Below are 19,239 nucleotides of genomic sequence, written 5' to 3' on the forward strand. Positions count from 1 at the left end.
TACACATATGCACACATGGTAGCATACTATATGTGTATATTATTATGTACTTTGCTCTTCTCTATTTTTTTTTTTTTGGTTTTAATTTTTATCAAAATGATGTATTCATATCAAAAAGTCAGATAGCTCTAAAAGGATTTTGTTTGTTTGCTTTTGCAAATAAGCCATTCCCTCATCCCTCTTTCCCCATTATTTCTTTCAAGGAAACCACTTTTATCTCTTGGCTGATGAATTTTATGTTTACCTCTTTGTCTCTAAAATAATTGCTTTAATGTCAGTTTTAGGTATTTTACTACAGATGATCAGATTCTCTTAAGCACATGCTAGTAATACAGTTTAGTCATAATTTGGGTTAGATCAGTATTCAGTGTTTATATTATGACTATAAATGATACAGCTGAGCTGTGTAGTAAAACATGATTACTTTTCCCTTTTCTGTTCTACTTTTCCTTTTTCATGGTACTAATATTTGACTTGTTTTGTTATGTTTGCTTATTTTTCTATTTAATTACAAATTATCTGCCAGTTATGTAAATCTGTTCTTGAGATTTTCAAGACTCATCAGTTGTGCTGTTAATTTCATCCTCCTAAAGAAGACTCTTCCAGAGCTTCTGATGACCTCCAATTTAGTATGGTTGCCCTCTGTTCTTTGTGTACGTACAGCTGTCATCCTAGGAATTCTCTTTCCAGTCACCCTGGGGATTCCCTTTTCCTCTCTCATCTCACTACCATATTGTGATTATTGTGGTTTCTTAGATGTCTAGTTTCCCCACATTAAAATCTTCTTGACTATTCTATTTATATAAAGTTTAGAGTCAGTCTGTCTAATTTTTTAAGTTTCCTTTTTTGCCACTTCAGTATGTGGTTTTCAGATCTTCCATACATATTACCTTAAATTGTGTAAAATTGACTTCTTTTTTTCAACTTAAAGAATTGTCAGTAATGGCAATTTCAACCATTTCTACTATTAACAACATAGAATATGTACTAGTATATGTATAGAACATTTCTCACTAAGTTTAGTATTTTATTGTAATACTATAAAATACTATAAAATACAAAATAATAGTATTATATTGTAATACTATAAAATACTAAATAAAATATTTAGTATTTTATTGTTTCTATTATAAACGGGGACTTTTCTTCTGTTAAATCTTATAACTGGTGGTGGTGATTTGAGTAGAGAGTCTGTTGATTTCTTTCTAAATTTTATACCTAGGAATATAATTTTATACCCAAGACTTCTTTTTTTTTTTCCAAGACTTCTTTTAATAGGTGTTTCTTTTTAGTTTACCACCTATATAAACTCATTATCTGCAATTAATGATAATGTTACTGTCTCCTTTCCCATTTTACACTGCTTTTGTCCTCATATTATGTAATACTAGTGATAATGGACATTTTTGTCTTGTTTCAGATCTAAATAGGGGTATTTTTTGGTTTCTTCACTGAGTATGATACTGGCTTTTAGGCTTATGTGTTATGCATATGTTTCCCATGTTAAATGTCTACTTATTACTATTTTATTGACTTTAAAAATCTTGATGGTTGTGTAAATTTATCAGATGTCTTTTGGTGACGGTAATCATGAGATGTTTTTCCTTGATATTTTTGCATGACAAACTAAATAGGTTATATTATATTGAACCATTTTTGAATATCGGAGCTAAGTTCTACTTGACCGTAACAGTGGTATTTTATATCTTTGGTATGTTATTGGAGACTTTTTAAAATTTTCTTTAGCTGTTTTGTGTCTGATTTCATATTATTAACCTATAGTATTTATATGTATGTGCTCTTTCTGTTAATTTTTGATATCACTGTTATGTTCCCTATATAAAAATAATTTGGAGGCTTCTGTGCTTTGAAATATCAATAGTTTAGGTAGCTTTAGAGTTATCTGTTCTTAAATATTTGGTAGAATTTAGAATATCATTGGCATTTGATGCTTTCTGAGGAGGTTAGCTCTTTGACAACTTTCTCTGTTCCTTCTGTGATAATTATCAGATACTCCTTTTGTGAAGTTTTTACTGTTTTACCTTCATGAGATTCATGATGCCTTACTTGGAGTGTTGATAACACTGTTCATGGTTTTCTTAGAACATTAAATAAAAAATCTTTACCTTATGTACATTTGTCTTCATCATTAAATTGTTAAGTTCTCAAGGGCATTAGGATAAGAACCATCTGTTTATTGCCTCAAATTCTAGTCCAGGTATGGAATATGTTGGCTTAACAACTTTTTTTTCTTCTTTCTTTCTTCTTTTTTCTTTTGGTGGTGGTGACGGTGGATGTTTTACAGGCTTCCCAGTTGGCATGTATGTTGCAAAGAGAGTTCTTCAGCTTCATCATACTACTCTCAAGATGACAATTGTGCACTAGAAAATGAAGATGTACAATTCCAGAAAAAGGTACCTTAAATGAAGTTGAAGTTGTAGTTTGTGTATTAGCTTTCTGAGACTTCCTCAAAACATTTGGAATAAAAGTATTTCAAAAATACTATGACATAATTTTTGGTGGAGATTTGTAATTTTCTTTGCTGTAATATGAGGAGTTACTCAGGTAATTCTGAAATTAATGTGACTCTGAGATATTTATATATTTATTCTTATTGCTTATATTTGGAATGTTGTAATAACATCCTTAGTCCTATAGTAAGGAGAAAAAATAGTGCCTATTCAGAGAGAAAACTAGGGTTCTCTTTTTAATGCTTTAACTAGCAAAGGGTTTCTAAAGAAACCCCAGTCTTATAAATTAAATACTATTAGAAATGAGGATTGTAGGGAAAGTCTGCAATTAGTGGCTATGTACTTTGTTTTATATAATTGTGTGGAGTGAATAGACAGAGTCCAAAAAATCTGATGGTGTCTAAATAATTTATTATTTTATCATTTTAAATGATAAAAGGTGAGTATTGACTTTAGCTAGATTTGGCTCCCCCCCCCAAATCAATATACTTATTTTAAATTACAGATGTAATTTATACCCACTATAAGATATTCATATTTATATCCCATTCCCCTCCTCGAAGGAACCACAATTTACGGTTTCTTGTGAAAACAGACCATTTTCTGTGGTTATAGATATATCATTTTATAGCACACAAATTAATGTTTTAATTTTTGTTCAAAAAATATTGTACAAATTTATTTCCCCTCTTCCCCAGTAATATCTCATGGATACCTTTGCATATTACTGTATTCTTCTGAATAGCTACATTTTTATTCTGTCATTTGGGTATATCACAATTTATTAAGCATTTATTTATTGATAGACTTGTGCATTGTTTCTCAGCTGTGTGTGTGCATGCATGTTTGTGTGTACGTTTGTGTGTATGTGTGAATGCACAAACTTATAATTACATGCTTGGGCTGTTTTTATTTTTGGCATGATACTGTGTTTAGAGTAGATTATTTAAATTTCTGAGTTACACAGGATATATTTCTGGGATGGAGCAGTTAAAATTTTGAAGACTATTGCTGGGTATCTCTCTGAATAAAGTATAATTGTGTGCTTCTATCTACAGCCTATAAGATTTAGAGCTAATATCTTCTTTGATGAGAAATTTGAAAACTTAAATGTAAGAATGAGTTTAAGCAAAGCATTAAGGAAGGGGAAACATTCTTTCAGCAAACATTTGGGTACCTAGTATATGCTCTACTGGCTTAGATAATGATGAATATGAACTTCGCTTTTATGAAGCTTATATGCCAGAAGATAAATTTAAGGACAATATATCTGAAATTCTAATTTGAAACTCAGTGTCAAGAGAGATGACACAAAGAACTATAAGTACATTCATTTATCAAGTATTTACTGACACACAGTGCTGGGTAGTAGGACTAAAGTGTTTATTAAGAAATCAGATGTAGTGTATATTTGGAAGGCAGCTATGCTCATCACTATACCACCAGCGCACACATGTAGTATACATTTGAAGTGAAGCAGTAAGGAGGGTAATGCAGGAAGGTAGACAATAAGCATGGAAACAAATAAAAGACATTAAAGTCACAGTAAAGTGTTTTGGTTGTAAAGTATAGAAAGATGGTCTTTAATGTTGCTTCAGGACTGTTTTGTGAAACAGTTTTATCCATTGACCTTTTCTTTGTTGCAATATAGGATGAAAGAGAGGGACCTATCAATGCCGAATTATCGGGAAAAGTGGGTTCAAGCTTACCTGTTCCTCCAGAAGAACACAAGTTAAAAGATGACTACATTGTGAATGTACAAGTAAGCTTTGTTGCTTTGATTTTTAATGATATGCCTTTTCAAACTGCTGCACGAAACAGAAAACCTGTTTGGTCACCATATTGTGTATTTTTATTTTTTTCTTTTTGTAGTACCATGCAACTGGCCTTAATACTAGTCACCTGCTAAGAATACTACTTTTGAGAAAATTCGGAATTACAGGTTTAGTAGTAAATGTGACTTTTCTCTGTAGTATAGGTTTGGTTGTAAGTCCTCCTTTCTTTTAGATCCATTTTGGCTTTCTGTAGTTTATCTTGTCTCTTCAGTTTTTCAGATGTCAGGGGAAATTATATTCTGACTTAACATATTTGTATGTAGAACACAGAGCATTTTGATACCAAAATTTTACCACTTAGTGTGGAATATGGATTAATAAACAATAGGTTGAGTGTGTTTTTTCCTTTTTCTCTCATATTACATCCTAAATGTTATTTTCCATTTTGTATACCAGATTTTATGAAAGATATTAAAAACTAGACCAGAATGTAAGCTGATCAGAATGCTGAAGCATCTGGAAACCATTTAATATCAGGAGCGACTGAAGGAACTGGGGATATTTGATCTGGAGGGAAGAAGGACTAAGGAAAAACTAAATATCTCAAATATTAACAAATACAAATTTCAGCTTAAAAGGAGGGAGAATTCTCTTAAAAAAATGCAGCCAGAGTTATCTTATAAGTTAATTGGGTTATCTAAGGAGATATAGTAAGTTTCATTTTATTGGATTCTGGAGGACATTTGGAAAAGATTTGTGCATAAGAATAAGAGAAAAGTGATCTCTGTAGCCCTTCAGTTTTATGAGTATCCTGAACAGTCCAGCCATTGTTCATTTTCCTGAATCTTTATTATGGTATTCTCTTGTTCAAATACTTTGAAGTGCTTACTGCATCTTAGAGACCTGTGCTGTTCAATATAGTAGCCATTAGCTACCTGTGGCTATTGAGCATTGGAAATGTGGATAGTTGAAGTTGAGATTTGCCGTTAAGTATAAGATACACATCGATTTTGGAGACTTAGTAAAAAAAAAAAAAGTGTAAAATATCTTACTAATTTTTTTATATTGAATGCATATTGAATGATAATGCAGTATTTGATAATATTGTAATGGTTCTTTTCTAAAAGTCTCCATCATAAAATGCAAACTATTTGTACTCTTTTGTGAATTTTTCGTTCCAGTGTAAATAATTCCCCAAATGATGACATTTTATTTTGTATTCTTCTGACTCTGCCTCATGTTTTCTTTCTGCTGCTGTACTGGCTGTCCTATTCTTCAGAACCCTAGTTCTTCTAGTCCAGAGTAGTCCTTAGTTTCTCTTTACCTTGAACTGAGCATGAGTACCTCTCACTTGATATTCATTTAGTAACTATTAAATGTCTACTGTGTGCTAGATACTGTGCTAGGCACTAGGAACATGAAGATCAAGAAAACATAGTCGGGCTTCCCTGGTGGTGCAGTGGTTGAGAGTCCGCCTGCTGATGCAGGGGGCATGGGTTCGTGCCCTGGTCCGGGAAGATCCCACATGCCGCGGAGCGGCTGGGCCCGTGAGCCATGGCCGCTGAGCCTGCGTGTCCGGAGCCGCTGACCCTGTGCTCCGCAATGGGAGAGGCCACAACAGTGAGAGGCCCGCGTAACGCAAAAAAAAAAAAAAAAAGAAAAGAAAACATAGTCCTTACTCAAGACATTTATAGTGTAGTTGAAGAGAAAGAAATAAATAAGGGCAATTGAGGTGTTATAGATCCTGTGATTAAAGTCTGTACAGAGAACAAGTGGAGGCATAGAGGAAGGGGAATGGCTAATTCTATTTAGGGTTAGTTGTGGGGGAGGAGGTACTGATAAGAGGTTTTCAAACATGAGGAGGTATTAAGTACGTTTCAGTTTGTGTTTTGGAGGAGTGAATGGCCCAGAGCATATGGGCCTTGAAGGAGCAGCAAGAATCATGTATTGCTTCGTAATGTTATTTATACATGCCTTGTGTTGTTATTTGTTGATACACATTGTCTTCTAAACTGCTCAGGGGCAAAAACTATGCGCTGTACTATTTTATATATTTATATAGGATTTCTGTGTTGCTATTAGCATTAATTAATTACAGTAAGAGGGAAATTTTGTGGGTCCTGGTATAAAATAGGAAAGAAGAAAGACAAGCTCCTTTGTCCTAGTTTATGAAATGCCATGAAAAATGTGTAGAGCCTGTATTTTAATATGAAATATATTCCTTAGGGTGGTAATGTTAGAAGAAAGGATTTTTATAAAAGTACTTTTTTAGCGAACATTATTTATATTGTTACTTTTGAGACATACTTTTTATGATACCCTCTTCAGCTAAAGAGATAATTAATCCCAACATTAAATATAACTGACTTTTTTAAAAACAGAATACGGAGTCAAAAAAGTTAAGTCCATCTGTGATTGAAACACTCCCTACAGTTGATCTACATGAAGATTCTTCCAGTGTAGTTGTGGACAGTGAAAACGTGGAAAATATTTCCAGCTCATCTACCTCAGAGATCACTCCAATCTCAAAGCTTGAGTAAGTCATTACAAAGAAAAAAAAATATGATTAGATAATGACAGAAAAATTTCTTTGATTCTCAAATTTGGCATTTAGGCTATATAGCAGATCTAAGTAATAATGCCTATTTTATTTTTATACATTGTTTAAAGTTTACTTTCCATTTATAGTTATTACAAAATATTGGCTATATTCCCCATGTTGTACAATACATCCTTGAGCCTATCTTACACACAGTACTTTGTACCTTCCACCCTGCCACCCCTATATTGCCCCTTCCCACCCTCCCCATTGGTAACCACTAGTTTGGTCTCTGTATCTGTGAGTCTGCTACTTTTATTATATTTATTAGTTTGTTGTATTTTTTAGATTCCACATATAAGCTATATCATACAGTATTTATCTTTCTCCGACTTATTTCACTTAGCATAATGCCCTCCAAGTCCATCCATGTTGCTGCAAATGGCAAAATTTCATTCTTTTTTTTGACTGACTAGTATTCCATTGTTTGTGTGTGTATGTGTGTATGTGTGTGTGTGTGTATATATACATATATATATATATATATATATATATGTATATATACACCACAGCTTCTTTATCCATTTATCTGTTGATGGACTCTTAGGTTGTTTCCATGTCTTAGAAATTGTAAATAATGCTGCTGTGAACATTGGGTGCATGTATCTTTCCAAATTAGTGTTTTTGTTTTTTTCAGGTATATACCCAGGAGTGGAATTGCTGGGTCATAGTTTTAGTTTTTTGAGAAACTTCCCTACTGTTTTCCACAGTGGCTGCACCAATATACATTCCCACCAACAGTGTACAAGGGTTCCCTTTTCTCCACATCCTTGCCAATATTTGTTATTTGTAAACTTTTTGATAATAGCCATTCTGACAGGTGTGAGGTGATATCTCATTGTGGTTTTGATTTGCGTTTCCCTGATGATTAGTGATGTTGAAGGTTTCCTTAATTTAGAAAATCTCTTTTATACTCCTAGCTCCAGCAACACTACAAAGAACAAAACAGAATTCCCTTCTCTTAATACTACATTAAACATATCCTTTATCAAATGAGTTAATTTATATAAAATGTATAGGACAATATCTGGCACATAGTAAAAATACATGTGTCAGTTAATATCATCGTTTTTATCATCACTACTATTTTTTTTTTTACCACAAGCACTTTTTAGACACCTATTCTCTTCAAGAATGTAAGGGAATGGGTTGAAGGAGTTGTACACAAAGATGTTACAGTTACCATTTAGGAGTTTGCCCTGGTAAGGGACAAGGTAACAGAAGACATGCTTAGAAATAATGATAGTATTTAACATTTTTAAATATTAAATGCTTAGAAAGAATTTAAGGCTAGATACTGTGTATCTGAACAGTACATCTTATTTTCTCATTATATTGAACATGACAGTCTAGTGAAATGGGAGTGAGGTAAAGAAAAATATTAAGGTATATATTTTTTAAATGAAATTATAGACGTGCTTTAAGAATTTTAGTGAAGCGTTTTGAGATAATAGATGATTTCTTGATACTATAGGCAACAATTCTAATATTGGTAGACTGTACTAATAGAAATGAAACATTAGAGAATATGCATTTAGAATAAATAATTTAAAAATCTTATTTTTGGCAAGATCAGATATTAACCTATAATATTTTGTTTTAAAATTTGGTAATTAGCTATTAGGTTGGCCAAAAGTTTCGTTCATTTTTTTTCTGTAAGATGACTCTAGTAGCACTTAGTTGTCTTTAACTTCATTCGAAGCAGTTTTGTTAGATTGTATGTGACAGCTGTCATATCAGCATGCATTTAAAAAAAGACATCAAAATTGGTGAATTTTTGTGTAGCCATTTTAATATTGAAGATGGAAGAAAAAAAGCAGCATTTTCGGTCTGTTATGCTTTATTATTTCAAGAAAGGTAAAAAAGCAACTGAAACACACAAAAAGATTTGTGCAGAGTATGGAGAAGGTGCTGTGACTGATCGAACATGTCAAAAGTGGTTTGCGAAGTTTCATGCTGGAGATTTCTCGCTGGACGGTGCTCCGCGATTGGGTAGACCAGCTGCAGTTGATAGAGATCAAATTGAGACATTAATTGAGAACAATCAACGTTATACCACGAGGGAGATAGCCAACATACTCAAAATATCCAAATCAAGCATTGAAAATCATTTGCACCAGCTTGGTTATGTTAATCGCTTTGATGTTTGGGTTCCTTATAAATGAAGTGGAAAAAACCTTCTTGACTGTATTTCCGCATGTGATTCTCTACTTAAATGTAATGAAAACATTCTGTTTTTAAAACAAATTGTGACGGGCAATGAAAAGTGGATACTGTACAATAATGTGGAATGGAAGAGATCATGGGGCAAGTGAAATGAACCAACACCAACCACACCAAAGTCTGGTCTTCATCCAAAGAAGGTGATGTTGTGTATATGGTGGGATTGGAAGTGAGTCCTCTATTATGAGCTCCTTCCAGAAAACCAAATGATTAATTCCAACAGTACTGCTCCCAGTTAGACCAACTGAAAGCAGCACTCAACAAAAAGCGTCTAGAATTGTTAATTAGCATTTTGTTATTAGTAAACAGAAAATGCATAATCTCCCATCAGGATAATGCAAGACTGCATGTTTCTTTGATGACCAGGCAAAAACTGTTACAGCTTAGCTGGGAAGTTCTGATTCATGTGCCATATTCACCAGGCATTTGCACCTTTGGATTTCCATTTACTTCGGTCTTTACAAAATTCTCTTAATGGAAAAAATTTCAGTTCCCTGGGAGACTGTAAAAGGTACCTGGAACAGTTCTTTGCTCAAAAAGCTAAAAAGTTTTGGGAAGATGGAATTATGAAGTTGCCTGAAAAATGGCAGAAGGTAGTGGAACAAAAGGGTGAATATGTTGTTCAATAACGTTCTTGGTGAAAATGAAAAATGTGTCTCTTATTTTTACCTAAAAACCGAAGGCACTTTTTTGCCAACCCAATATTTAAAGGCCAAGCAAGGGCACTAACAGATCGAGTCAACAGTTTACGTAATTTAAATCTTTACATGATTTAAAATATCTGAATTCTTGAAAATCGTCTGCAGAGCTCTAAAGCATTCTTTTCTGGCTTAGATTTGTTTTGGAAATCAGTAATATCACTTTTAACTTATGGTTCATTATATCCATTAAATTGTCAGATTGTCTTTTTTGTTTCTATTTTAGTGAAATAGAAAAATCTGGTACTGTTCCTATAGCCAAGCCAAGTGAAACTGAGCAATCTGAAACTGATTGTGATGTTGGTGAGGCCCTTGATGCAAATGCTCCAGTTGACCAGCCTTCCTTTGTCAGTCCGCCTGAAAGGTGGGTGTGAGCAGTTGTTTGCCCTTTGTATGGTTCTGTAATAAACAGCAGTGTCACGTTTTAGTAGACTTTGGTGCATGCTTAATTCCACTTTATGACTGAGAGGAAACTGATCCCTTTGTACTCCTTTCTTGGTTTACTTTGTACGCATGTACACTTATAATAGTTTAGATTGCATATACTCGTTATTCAGCTAAAATTTGTTTATTTAATATGCCTTTTGCTTTCAAATAGCCTTGTCAGCCAGCATATAGAAAATGTGTCATCTTTGCATGCTAAAGGAAAGATAACAAAATCGGAATTTGAATCAAAAGTTTCATCAAGTGATCAGGGTGGTGGTGACCCAAAATCTGCATTGAATGCTTCAGATAATTTAAAAAGTGAGGTAGGTAAATAACTTGCACTATATCCTACTTTATTATACAATGCATTTTTGTTATTAGCTAATCTTGTAATTTGCTATCCGTATTTGCCGTAAAGTCAGGGGATCAGTAGTTAGTGATGAATGTGGAACTGAGGTGAACTGTGCTCCCAGATAGCAAGTGGTTACTTCACAGAACTATTGCCAGTATACTGTTTATACATAGTGTTGTCCCAAGTATGAACTCTCTTGGGTTATATTTAATTATAAAGGTTTTTTGCCACCATTGATTATTTGATAACCAGATACATAAAGTCCTTATTTAAGCAGTTAAGAGAGCTATATAGAAGAAGTTATGATTGTTAAGTATCTTCAGAATAAAAATTTAACTCAATAATACAAGATTAAATTTAGTCTCTTCAACCAGAATTATTTTAAAGGGACATTTTACCCTTTGTTATTTGTGTGCAGACTACAACTAGACCAGCTTATATTAAAGAATATGGTTCTTAAAATAAAGACAGGGCTCATTCCTGTGTAGCAGTTTTACTTTCTTTTCTTCTTTCGAGTTCTACTTTGACTTCACGTAGAGGCCAGTACAGAATTTCCTGAAGAAATGTTGACAGAGAAGTCTGCTCCCTTCAGCTAAGAAATAGCTAAATAAAAGAGATGAAGGCCACTCTATGCACTTAAAAACACGTGGAATCAGAGTATTTTAAAATACTGAGTACCACATCCACATTTATTTCTTTATAATTTGGATCTTCTGTTCTCCACCTTTTCTTTCACATATTTTCTGTGAATCTGCACTCATAACTAACTAAACTTCATTCTGGAGACTTTACTATCATTGGGCCAGCTGTTTATTTGATGTTTTTTATAAATATAGAAGGTCCCCATTTCCTAGTCCAACATCTTGAAGGAAGTAATTTTCCCAGTGAAACCAAATCAAGCATATGTTACAGTTCAGTTGTCAAATACCACAGGCATAAATAAAATTAGACAAACATTACAAAAATGTCTTCTTTGAGCTATTTAAGTATCAAACGTAAAACTCAAGCATGGCAGCCAGTTTTGTCCAAGATTTGCTTGTTCTCCTTAACCATTTGCAGCAGTGTCTTGCAGATCCTTGAGATAACAGGGATAAACTCTCTCCTACTCACACAAACTTAACAGGGCAGAATTATTCTGAACTGGATAGTATACAAAACTACTGGACACTTTATAATATGCTCATTATCTGACAATTTTTCTGGAATATTAAGTTATTTAGGAGGTAATTAATACAGTTAAAAATTCCACTCTTTTGCCTGTTATAATGCTTTACAAAGTAATTTTATTGTGTTGTTTAGTTCTCTTATTTGTTGCTAAGAGGCGATAGTGATTGCTCTGCCTGAGTCTCACAGAGTGTGTGTACGTTCTTATGTATTTCTTTTAGTATTTGGGCTTTACTCTTAAGTATCTCAATCATATTAATTTTTATAAATAATTGTTTATTTTCTCATTCAAACTAGATTTTTGTTATTTAATTTTTAAATTAAATTAGTATAATGCTACTTCTTTAATTTTATTTTCTGCTATGTATTTTTTTAATAGCCACATACTTTATTTGATAAGTTAGTGTGTTCTGCAAAACGCTCCAACGTGGAGGTTGTATAGGAACCAATTTGCTAATAAGTCTTCCTAAAGGGAGATAATAGGTATTTGTATTGATGTATTACACTAATACACTAATTAGTATTAGTACTCGAAAATGTGCCCTAATACAGCAAATATATACTGTATGAGATTTGTGCTATTTACCAAAGTACGCTGTCTAAACAGATGTTTTGTACACTTCTCAAGGTACTGTTAATAAGTACATTATGTGTTGTTTTAGGAGTACAGAAGTAATTTAAAAATGGAATGAACATCATTGCATACATTCTTCCAATTAAGAAAAAAATTACAGATTGAATTTTATGCCCTTCCCAGTTACATTTCTTCTCTCCACTTCAGATATAACCACTGTCTTGAATTTGGTGTTTTTTACATTGGTAGAGCATGTTTTTTAACTTTTACCAAATATGCATTGCTACAAACTATACATACTATTATTTGGCATATTTTGAAACAATGTAAAATGGTATCATTCTTGTCTTAAGTATCATTTTACTCAACATTGTTTTTAAGTTTTGTCTATTCATTGTTCAATTCTACCACAATTTATTCTTCAATTAATGGATATTTAGATTGTTTCTAATTTTTTGATGTTATCCATAGTGCTGCAGTAAGTATCCTTATGCATATTTTCTTAGGCACATATGTGTGTTTTCACTGATATTTATACATAGGAGTGGAATTATTGAGTCATAGGGTATGCATATCTTTATTTAATATTCCTAAATGTGAAACTCACTTTAGCTGTCTAATAGATGTACCATGGCTCAATAGGCTGTCACACTTTAACCTCAGATTAGTATAATTTATTTAGTATCTTTAGCTTTCCTTTGCATTCCCTGATTATACTGAGAGTGAACATTTTGTATTTTCTCTTTGCTTAGTTTATTGTTATTCCTTTACTCTCCCCCATTATTGATTTGTAGGCAGTCTTTATAGTTGGTAATAATTGTTTGTTGGCTGAATGTGTTGCAGGTATTTATTTCTGTCTCTGGCTATTTGAACCATGTGGTTTATGGTCTTTTGATATATTTAATTTTTAAATTATAATCTATCCAAATGTATCAGCCTTTTTTAAAATGATTTCTTTCTTCATCTTGTTGAATCCTTTTATAGCCTGAATCATGAAGATGTTTTTCTGTACTTTCTTTAAGCTTTGCTTTTCACATTTAGGTTTTCATATCCACCGTAAAATTTTTATATAAATGGTACTTCTTTTTATTTTAATTTTTATTGGAGGATAATTGACTTACAATGTTGTATTACTTTCTGCTGTATAGCAAAGTGAATCAATTATACATATATCAACTCTTTTATTTTTCTATTTTTTTCATTTTAACATCTTTATTGGAGTATAATTGCTTTACAATGGTATGTTAGTTTCAGCTTCACAACAAAATGAATCAGTTATATATATACATATGTTCCCATATCTCTTCCCTCTTGCGTCTCCCTCCCTCCCACCCTCCCTATCCCACCCCTGCAGGCGGTCACAAAGCACCGAGCTGATCTCCCTGTGCTATGCGGCTGCTTCCCACTAGCTATCTACCTTACGTTTGGTAGTGTATATATGTCCATGCCTCTCTCTCGCTTTGTCACAGTTTACCCTTCCCCCTCCCCATAGCCTCAAGTCCATTCTCTAGTAAGTCTGTGTTTTTATTCCTGTTTCACCCCTAGGTTTTTCATGACATTTTTTTTCTTAAATTCCATATATATGTGTTAGCATACGGTATTTGTCTCTCTCTTTCTGACTTACTTCACTCTGTATGACAGACTCTAGGTCTATCCACCTCATTACAAATAGCTCAATTTCGTTTCTTTTTATAGCTGAGTAATATTCCATTGTATATATGTGCCACATCTTCTTTATCCATTCATCCGATGGTGGACATTTAGGTTGTTTCCATCTCTGGGCTATTGTAAATAGAGCTGCAATGAACATTTTTGGTACATGACTCTTTTTGAATTATGGTTTTCTCAGGGTATATGCCCAGTAGTGGGATTGCTGGGTCATATGGTAGTTCTATTTGCAGTTTTTTAAGGAACCTCCATACTGTTCTCCACAGTGGCTGTATCAATTTACATTCCCACCAACAGTGTAAGAGGGTTCCCTTTTCTCCACACCCTCTCCAGCATTTATTGTTTCTAGATTTTTTGATGATGGCCATTCTGACTGGTGTGAGATGATATCTCATTGTAGTTTTGATTTGCATTTCTCTAATGATTAGTGATGTTGAGCATTCTTTCATGTGTTTGTTGGCAGTCTGTATATCTTCTTTGGAGAAATGTCTATTTCGGTCTTCTGCCCATTTTTGGATTGGGTTGTTTGTTTTTTTGTTATTAAGCTGCATGAGCTGCGTATAAATTTTGGAGATTAATCCTTTGTCAGTTGCTTCATCAACTCTTTTTTAGATTATTTTCCCATATAGGTCATTACAGAGTATTTAGAGTTCCCTCTGCTATACACTAGGTCTTTATTAGTTATGTAAATGGTACTTCTTGTTAAGGATTTTGTAGAAACAATATATGACATCTAAAGTTAGTTAGCTTCTTTTATTGTATATATTAATGTAGATTTTAAGATGGATGCATTAAAATTATAATATTTGTACAGTTTTTGTATGGTAATTTTTGGCTTACGATATTATATAGGTTTTTTTACAGCCTGTGCTAATATTGCTAACATGTGAAGGGATTCATCCTGTGGTGCTTAGGTAGAAGATTTTAATTCTTCGAAGGGAAACTCAACTTTTAAGTTAAACCAAAACTTTTCTTTTTACATTTTTTGTTTTTGTTTTCAAAATACTATCCTTCATTATAAAATTGGACTTTTATTTGACAGAAACATTTGTATTTACTATTATAATTTATTAATCTGTTTTCTCTATATTTTTTGAAATCTGAAATCTGTTTATTTTTGACATTTCTGTCAGAGTTCTGATTATACAAAACCAGGAGAAATTGACCCTGCATCTGTAACAAATCCCAAAGATCCAGAAGATATACCAACATTTGATGAATGGAAGAAGAAAGTTATGGAAGTAGAAAAAGAAAAAAGTAAGGAAGCACTGTGACTCTTTTTTTCTTTTTTTTAAAGGGACTGGTTTAAATATGTAGTTCTCTTTTTAATTGGTAAAACAAAGTAACATTTTTGAAAACTTTTTAAAGGTGAAACTTACCAAGATGCCTTTGATTACCCACATGTAATTTACCTGTGCATATGTCTTAATCCTGATTAAAATCCATTATTGTAAATTATTAAATGAGGCTAAAATAAAGTAGGCAGAGCAGTGATTTTTCATCTCAGTTTGTAAGAGGAAAGTTGAGGCATGGAAAGTTCTGAGTCATAAAGCTTTAAACTGTAAACAGAATTGAACTAAATTATTATACTCTCCTTTTGTTGTAAATTAAATCTCAGAGTTAAAAATTATTATGATTGGGATTAGAGATAGAAGGATAGCATTCGTCCTTAATAGAATAAAATGTATATGCAAAAAGTTTGGTTTTCATGGATAAGCTTCATTTTGTGAATTGTACTAGGCATAAATCGAGTAATGTGGATTTTTGTAGTTAATTTGTTTATTGGGGATATTTTAAAGTTATTGAGCTGAAGCATTTTGATTTTCATGTGGGTTTTTAAAATTAAAACATTAATTTTATTAAGTATTTAAAGTATTTGAATTTTTTTAAGTATTTAAAGTATTTGAAGTATTTAAAGCATTAAAACCTGTTCTCTAGATGGCAGCCTGTTGCTCTTGAGATTGTTTGCTCTTGGTATTTTCAATCATAATCATCATATATATATGTTCATAATAAGGTTTGTCTGCAGGTCAGTCAATGCATCCATCTTCTAATGGAGGTCTACATGCCACAAAAAAGGTCCAGAAAAATCGAAATAATTATGCTTCAGTAGAATGTGGTGCCAAAATTTTGGCAGCTAACCCAGAAGCCAAGGTACTGAAGTGTAAAATTCTTCTGTACGTATAGAAAACTAGTGACTTTATTAAATGTAAGCAGTGGTTTCCTGGGAACTGTATTTTAACATGAGCTATTTTCCTAATCCACTAATAAATGCAGGATTATGCTTTTAAAGACATTTTCTTGCATGGATTCTTAGTGTATTGGTTGATACATTGCACCCTATTTTTGTTTTTTCTTTTTAAAGACAATTTTTTTAGAGCAGTTAGAGGTTCACAGCAAAATTGAGAGGAAAGTACAGAGATTTCTCATATACCCCCTGTCCCCACGCCTGTTAGCCTCCTCCATCATCAACATCTCCCACCAGAATGGTACATTTGTTACAGTTAATGAACTTATATTGACACATTGTTATCACCTGAAGTCCATAGTTTACATTAGCGTTCACTCTTAAACATTCTGTGGTTTTGGACAAATGTATAATGACATGTATCTACCATTATAGTATCATACAGAGTATTTTTACTGCTCTAAAAATCCTCTGTGCTCTACCTATTCACTGCTTCCTTCCCCCAACTTTTGGGAACCACTGATCTTTTTACTATCTCCCTAGTGTTATCTTTTCCAGAATGTCATATAGCTGGAATCATACCATACGCAGCTTTTTCAGATTGGCTTCTTTCACTTATTAGTATGCATGTTAGATTCATCCATGTCTTTTCATGGCTTGATACCTCATTTCTTTTTAGTGTTGAATAATATTCCATTGTCTGGATGTACCACAGTTTATCCATTCACCTACTGAAGGACATACACTCTGTTTTTAAACTTAAAACCTGTGTGAAATTTACAGATGGAAATAGCTAATAGAAAAATAATTTTTCCCCTATAGTAACAGACATTTAATTTTAAATGTCTTGTTATAAGGCTAACTTAGCACAGTATAGGCAAAACTTATAAATTTTAGCTACTTTTATGCTTTCTTCCCAAAGTGAATGTTTCAGAGTCTTAGGTGTATTTTAAGATCTAAAAATACAGAAAACCTAGAAAGCTTGATAGTTGAAATAAATCTTTTTCTTTAAGTAATTTATTCCCTTCCCCCTTTCTAAAAATAGAGCACATCTGCTATTCTTATAGAAAATATGGATCTTTATATGTTGAATCCCTGCAGCACTAAAATTTGGTAAGTAATATAAAATTTAATAAAGTGTACTCTATACATGTATTATATTCAGCTTTTATTTTGGGATTAGATTGATTTGTTCATATAGTCACTTAATAAGCATTTATGATTGGTTGGTGCTGGTACTGTACTTACCTTAGGTCCTGGGGTACAAAATTGAAGACAAAAATGTCTTTCCTTTTAAGGACGATGTCACACAAAAAAATTGACAGATCTAGTCCAACAGTTTTCAAATGGTATAAAAAGTACTGCTGCAAAGGTATTATAGGAAAAGAGATGATATATAACTGCAGAAGAGGATGAGCTTGCTAGAAGAGGTAGTTCATGAGCTGAATCTTGAAGGATGAATTCCTTGAATTCATAGGAAGTCACAGATGAGGGAGGCAGAGGTATTCAGGAACTATAAGAATAAGGGGATAACACTAAAAGGAGCATATTTCTGGGCAACTATAAGTAGAAGCAACCTGAAGAAGTTATTTTAGTGATTACAAGAATAGAGGTACAATTAGAGTAATCATGGAAGATGAGACAGCAGAGTCAGTTTAGCAATAACCAGGCCATTCCATGCTACACATACCTAGCTTAAAAGTTTCTGAAGTTTATCTTAAAGACCGTGGAGCGTAGTGTTTGTTTTAAGTAAGGAAATGACATGACCTCACTGGCATTTTAGGAAGGCTTATCCTTAAAAGATGGCCTACAGCATAATGCCGTTGGAAGCAGGGAAACCAGTTAGGAACCTGTTGTCATAGCTCAGGTGAGAAATGAGGGCTTTAAGACATTGGCAATTTGGATAAAGAAGAGAGGGGAATCTGAAAAATTTGTATAGCAGATAAAATTGACAGCTCTTGGTTAGTAATTGGATGTGAAGAGAGAGGCATCTGTTAGTCTCCCTTGATTTTGGCTTCCCTGCTTGGATCTATGATTCTGCCATTAACTAAGAATATAGGCAAAGGAACCGATTTATGTGGGAAATAAATTGATATACCAACAATTTTATTAGATTACTTGATTTCATTGATCAAAAGCAGCTGTTTTAAAAAAGAATTGAGGTAAATCACCACCATCAAATTGAGTAACTAATATATATGATGTATATATATATTTTTTTAATTTAAAGAGAAACTCTTTAAAGATAATGCTTATTCTTTTCTACTTTTGGTTTTCACTCCTTTTGTTAATATACATATTTAAGTTCAGTTTGAAAATTAACACCAAGCTATTTAAGGGTAGTAAGGGATAATATTAAAAAACTTAATTTTCCCATATGCCATTTGGTCTGGAAACTGAATTTGAGGAAATAGTTATCTGAGATCATAATCAAAATGTTATTTTTTGGCTTTTGTTTTTGTTTGTAAAAGCCCCTGTAGTCAGTAACAACTCAGTTTTTATGCTCTAAAATTTTGTATTTTAAGCAAAGACATGCTGGGATGAAGTTATATGAAGCAATCATTTTGTTTTATTCTGGTTTACAGAATAAGTGATCATAGCTACCCGTTTTTTTGTTTTTTTTTTTTTGCGGTACGCGGGCCTCTCACTGTTGTGGCCTCTCCCGTTGCGGAGCACAGGCTCCGGACGCACAGGCTCAGCGGTCATGGCTCACGGGCCCAGCTGCTCCGCGGCATGTGGGATCTTCCCGGACCGGGGCACGAACCCATGTCCCCTGCATCGGCAGGTGGACTCCCAACCACTGCGCCACCAGGGAAGCCCTGTATTTTAACATTTTTGCAGACAGCATGTATTCGTGTATATGTGTTTACTGTATATTTTACTTTTTGCTCATCTATTTATGCGTCTTTTCATTGTATAATTAAAAAACCTCAGAACACCTTTACTGATTTCACCTGATTTGACTGGGTTGCCCCACCTAAGGGTATATTAAGACCACAGTCTCATTATAGCTTTATAAATCCTAATATCTGGTAGAATAAGTTTATACCTCATCTTCAGATGTATCTTCACTATTTTTGTCCCTTTGTTTTTTCTTTTAA

General features: G+C 33.2%; 1 protein-coding gene across 4 annotated transcripts in view; it reads left to right on the top strand.

Annotated features, from left to right (window-relative positions):
- Positions 1 to 19,239, top strand: part of SUCO (SUN domain containing ossification factor) — a 76,203-nt gene that overhangs the window by 15,439 nt on the left and 41,525 nt on the right. For 2 of the 4 annotated variants that reach the window (XM_069541491.1, XM_060034092.1), the window contains exons 2-9: positions 2,306 to 2,414; positions 4,123 to 4,233; positions 6,628 to 6,782; positions 9,993 to 10,130; positions 10,365 to 10,515; positions 15,084 to 15,207; positions 15,968 to 16,104; positions 17,184 to 17,251. In XM_069541491.1, coding sequence (XP_069397592.1) covers positions 2,306 to 2,414; positions 4,123 to 4,233; positions 6,628 to 6,782; positions 9,993 to 10,130; positions 10,365 to 10,515; positions 15,084 to 15,207; positions 15,968 to 16,104; positions 17,184 to 17,251 — 993 coding nt within the window. The remainder of the gene's footprint in view (positions 1 to 2,305; positions 2,415 to 4,122; positions 4,234 to 6,627; positions 6,783 to 9,992; positions 10,131 to 10,364; positions 10,516 to 15,083; positions 15,208 to 15,967; positions 16,105 to 17,183; positions 17,252 to 19,239) is intronic. The other 2 variants (XM_060034084.1, XM_069541492.1) reach the window with 1 other exon arrangement.

Source organism: Delphinus delphis, chromosome 1 (genome assembly GCF_949987515.2).
Source record: "Delphinus delphis chromosome 1, mDelDel1.2, whole genome shotgun sequence".
Lineage (NCBI taxonomy): Eukaryota > Metazoa > Chordata > Mammalia > Artiodactyla > Delphinidae > Delphinus > Delphinus delphis.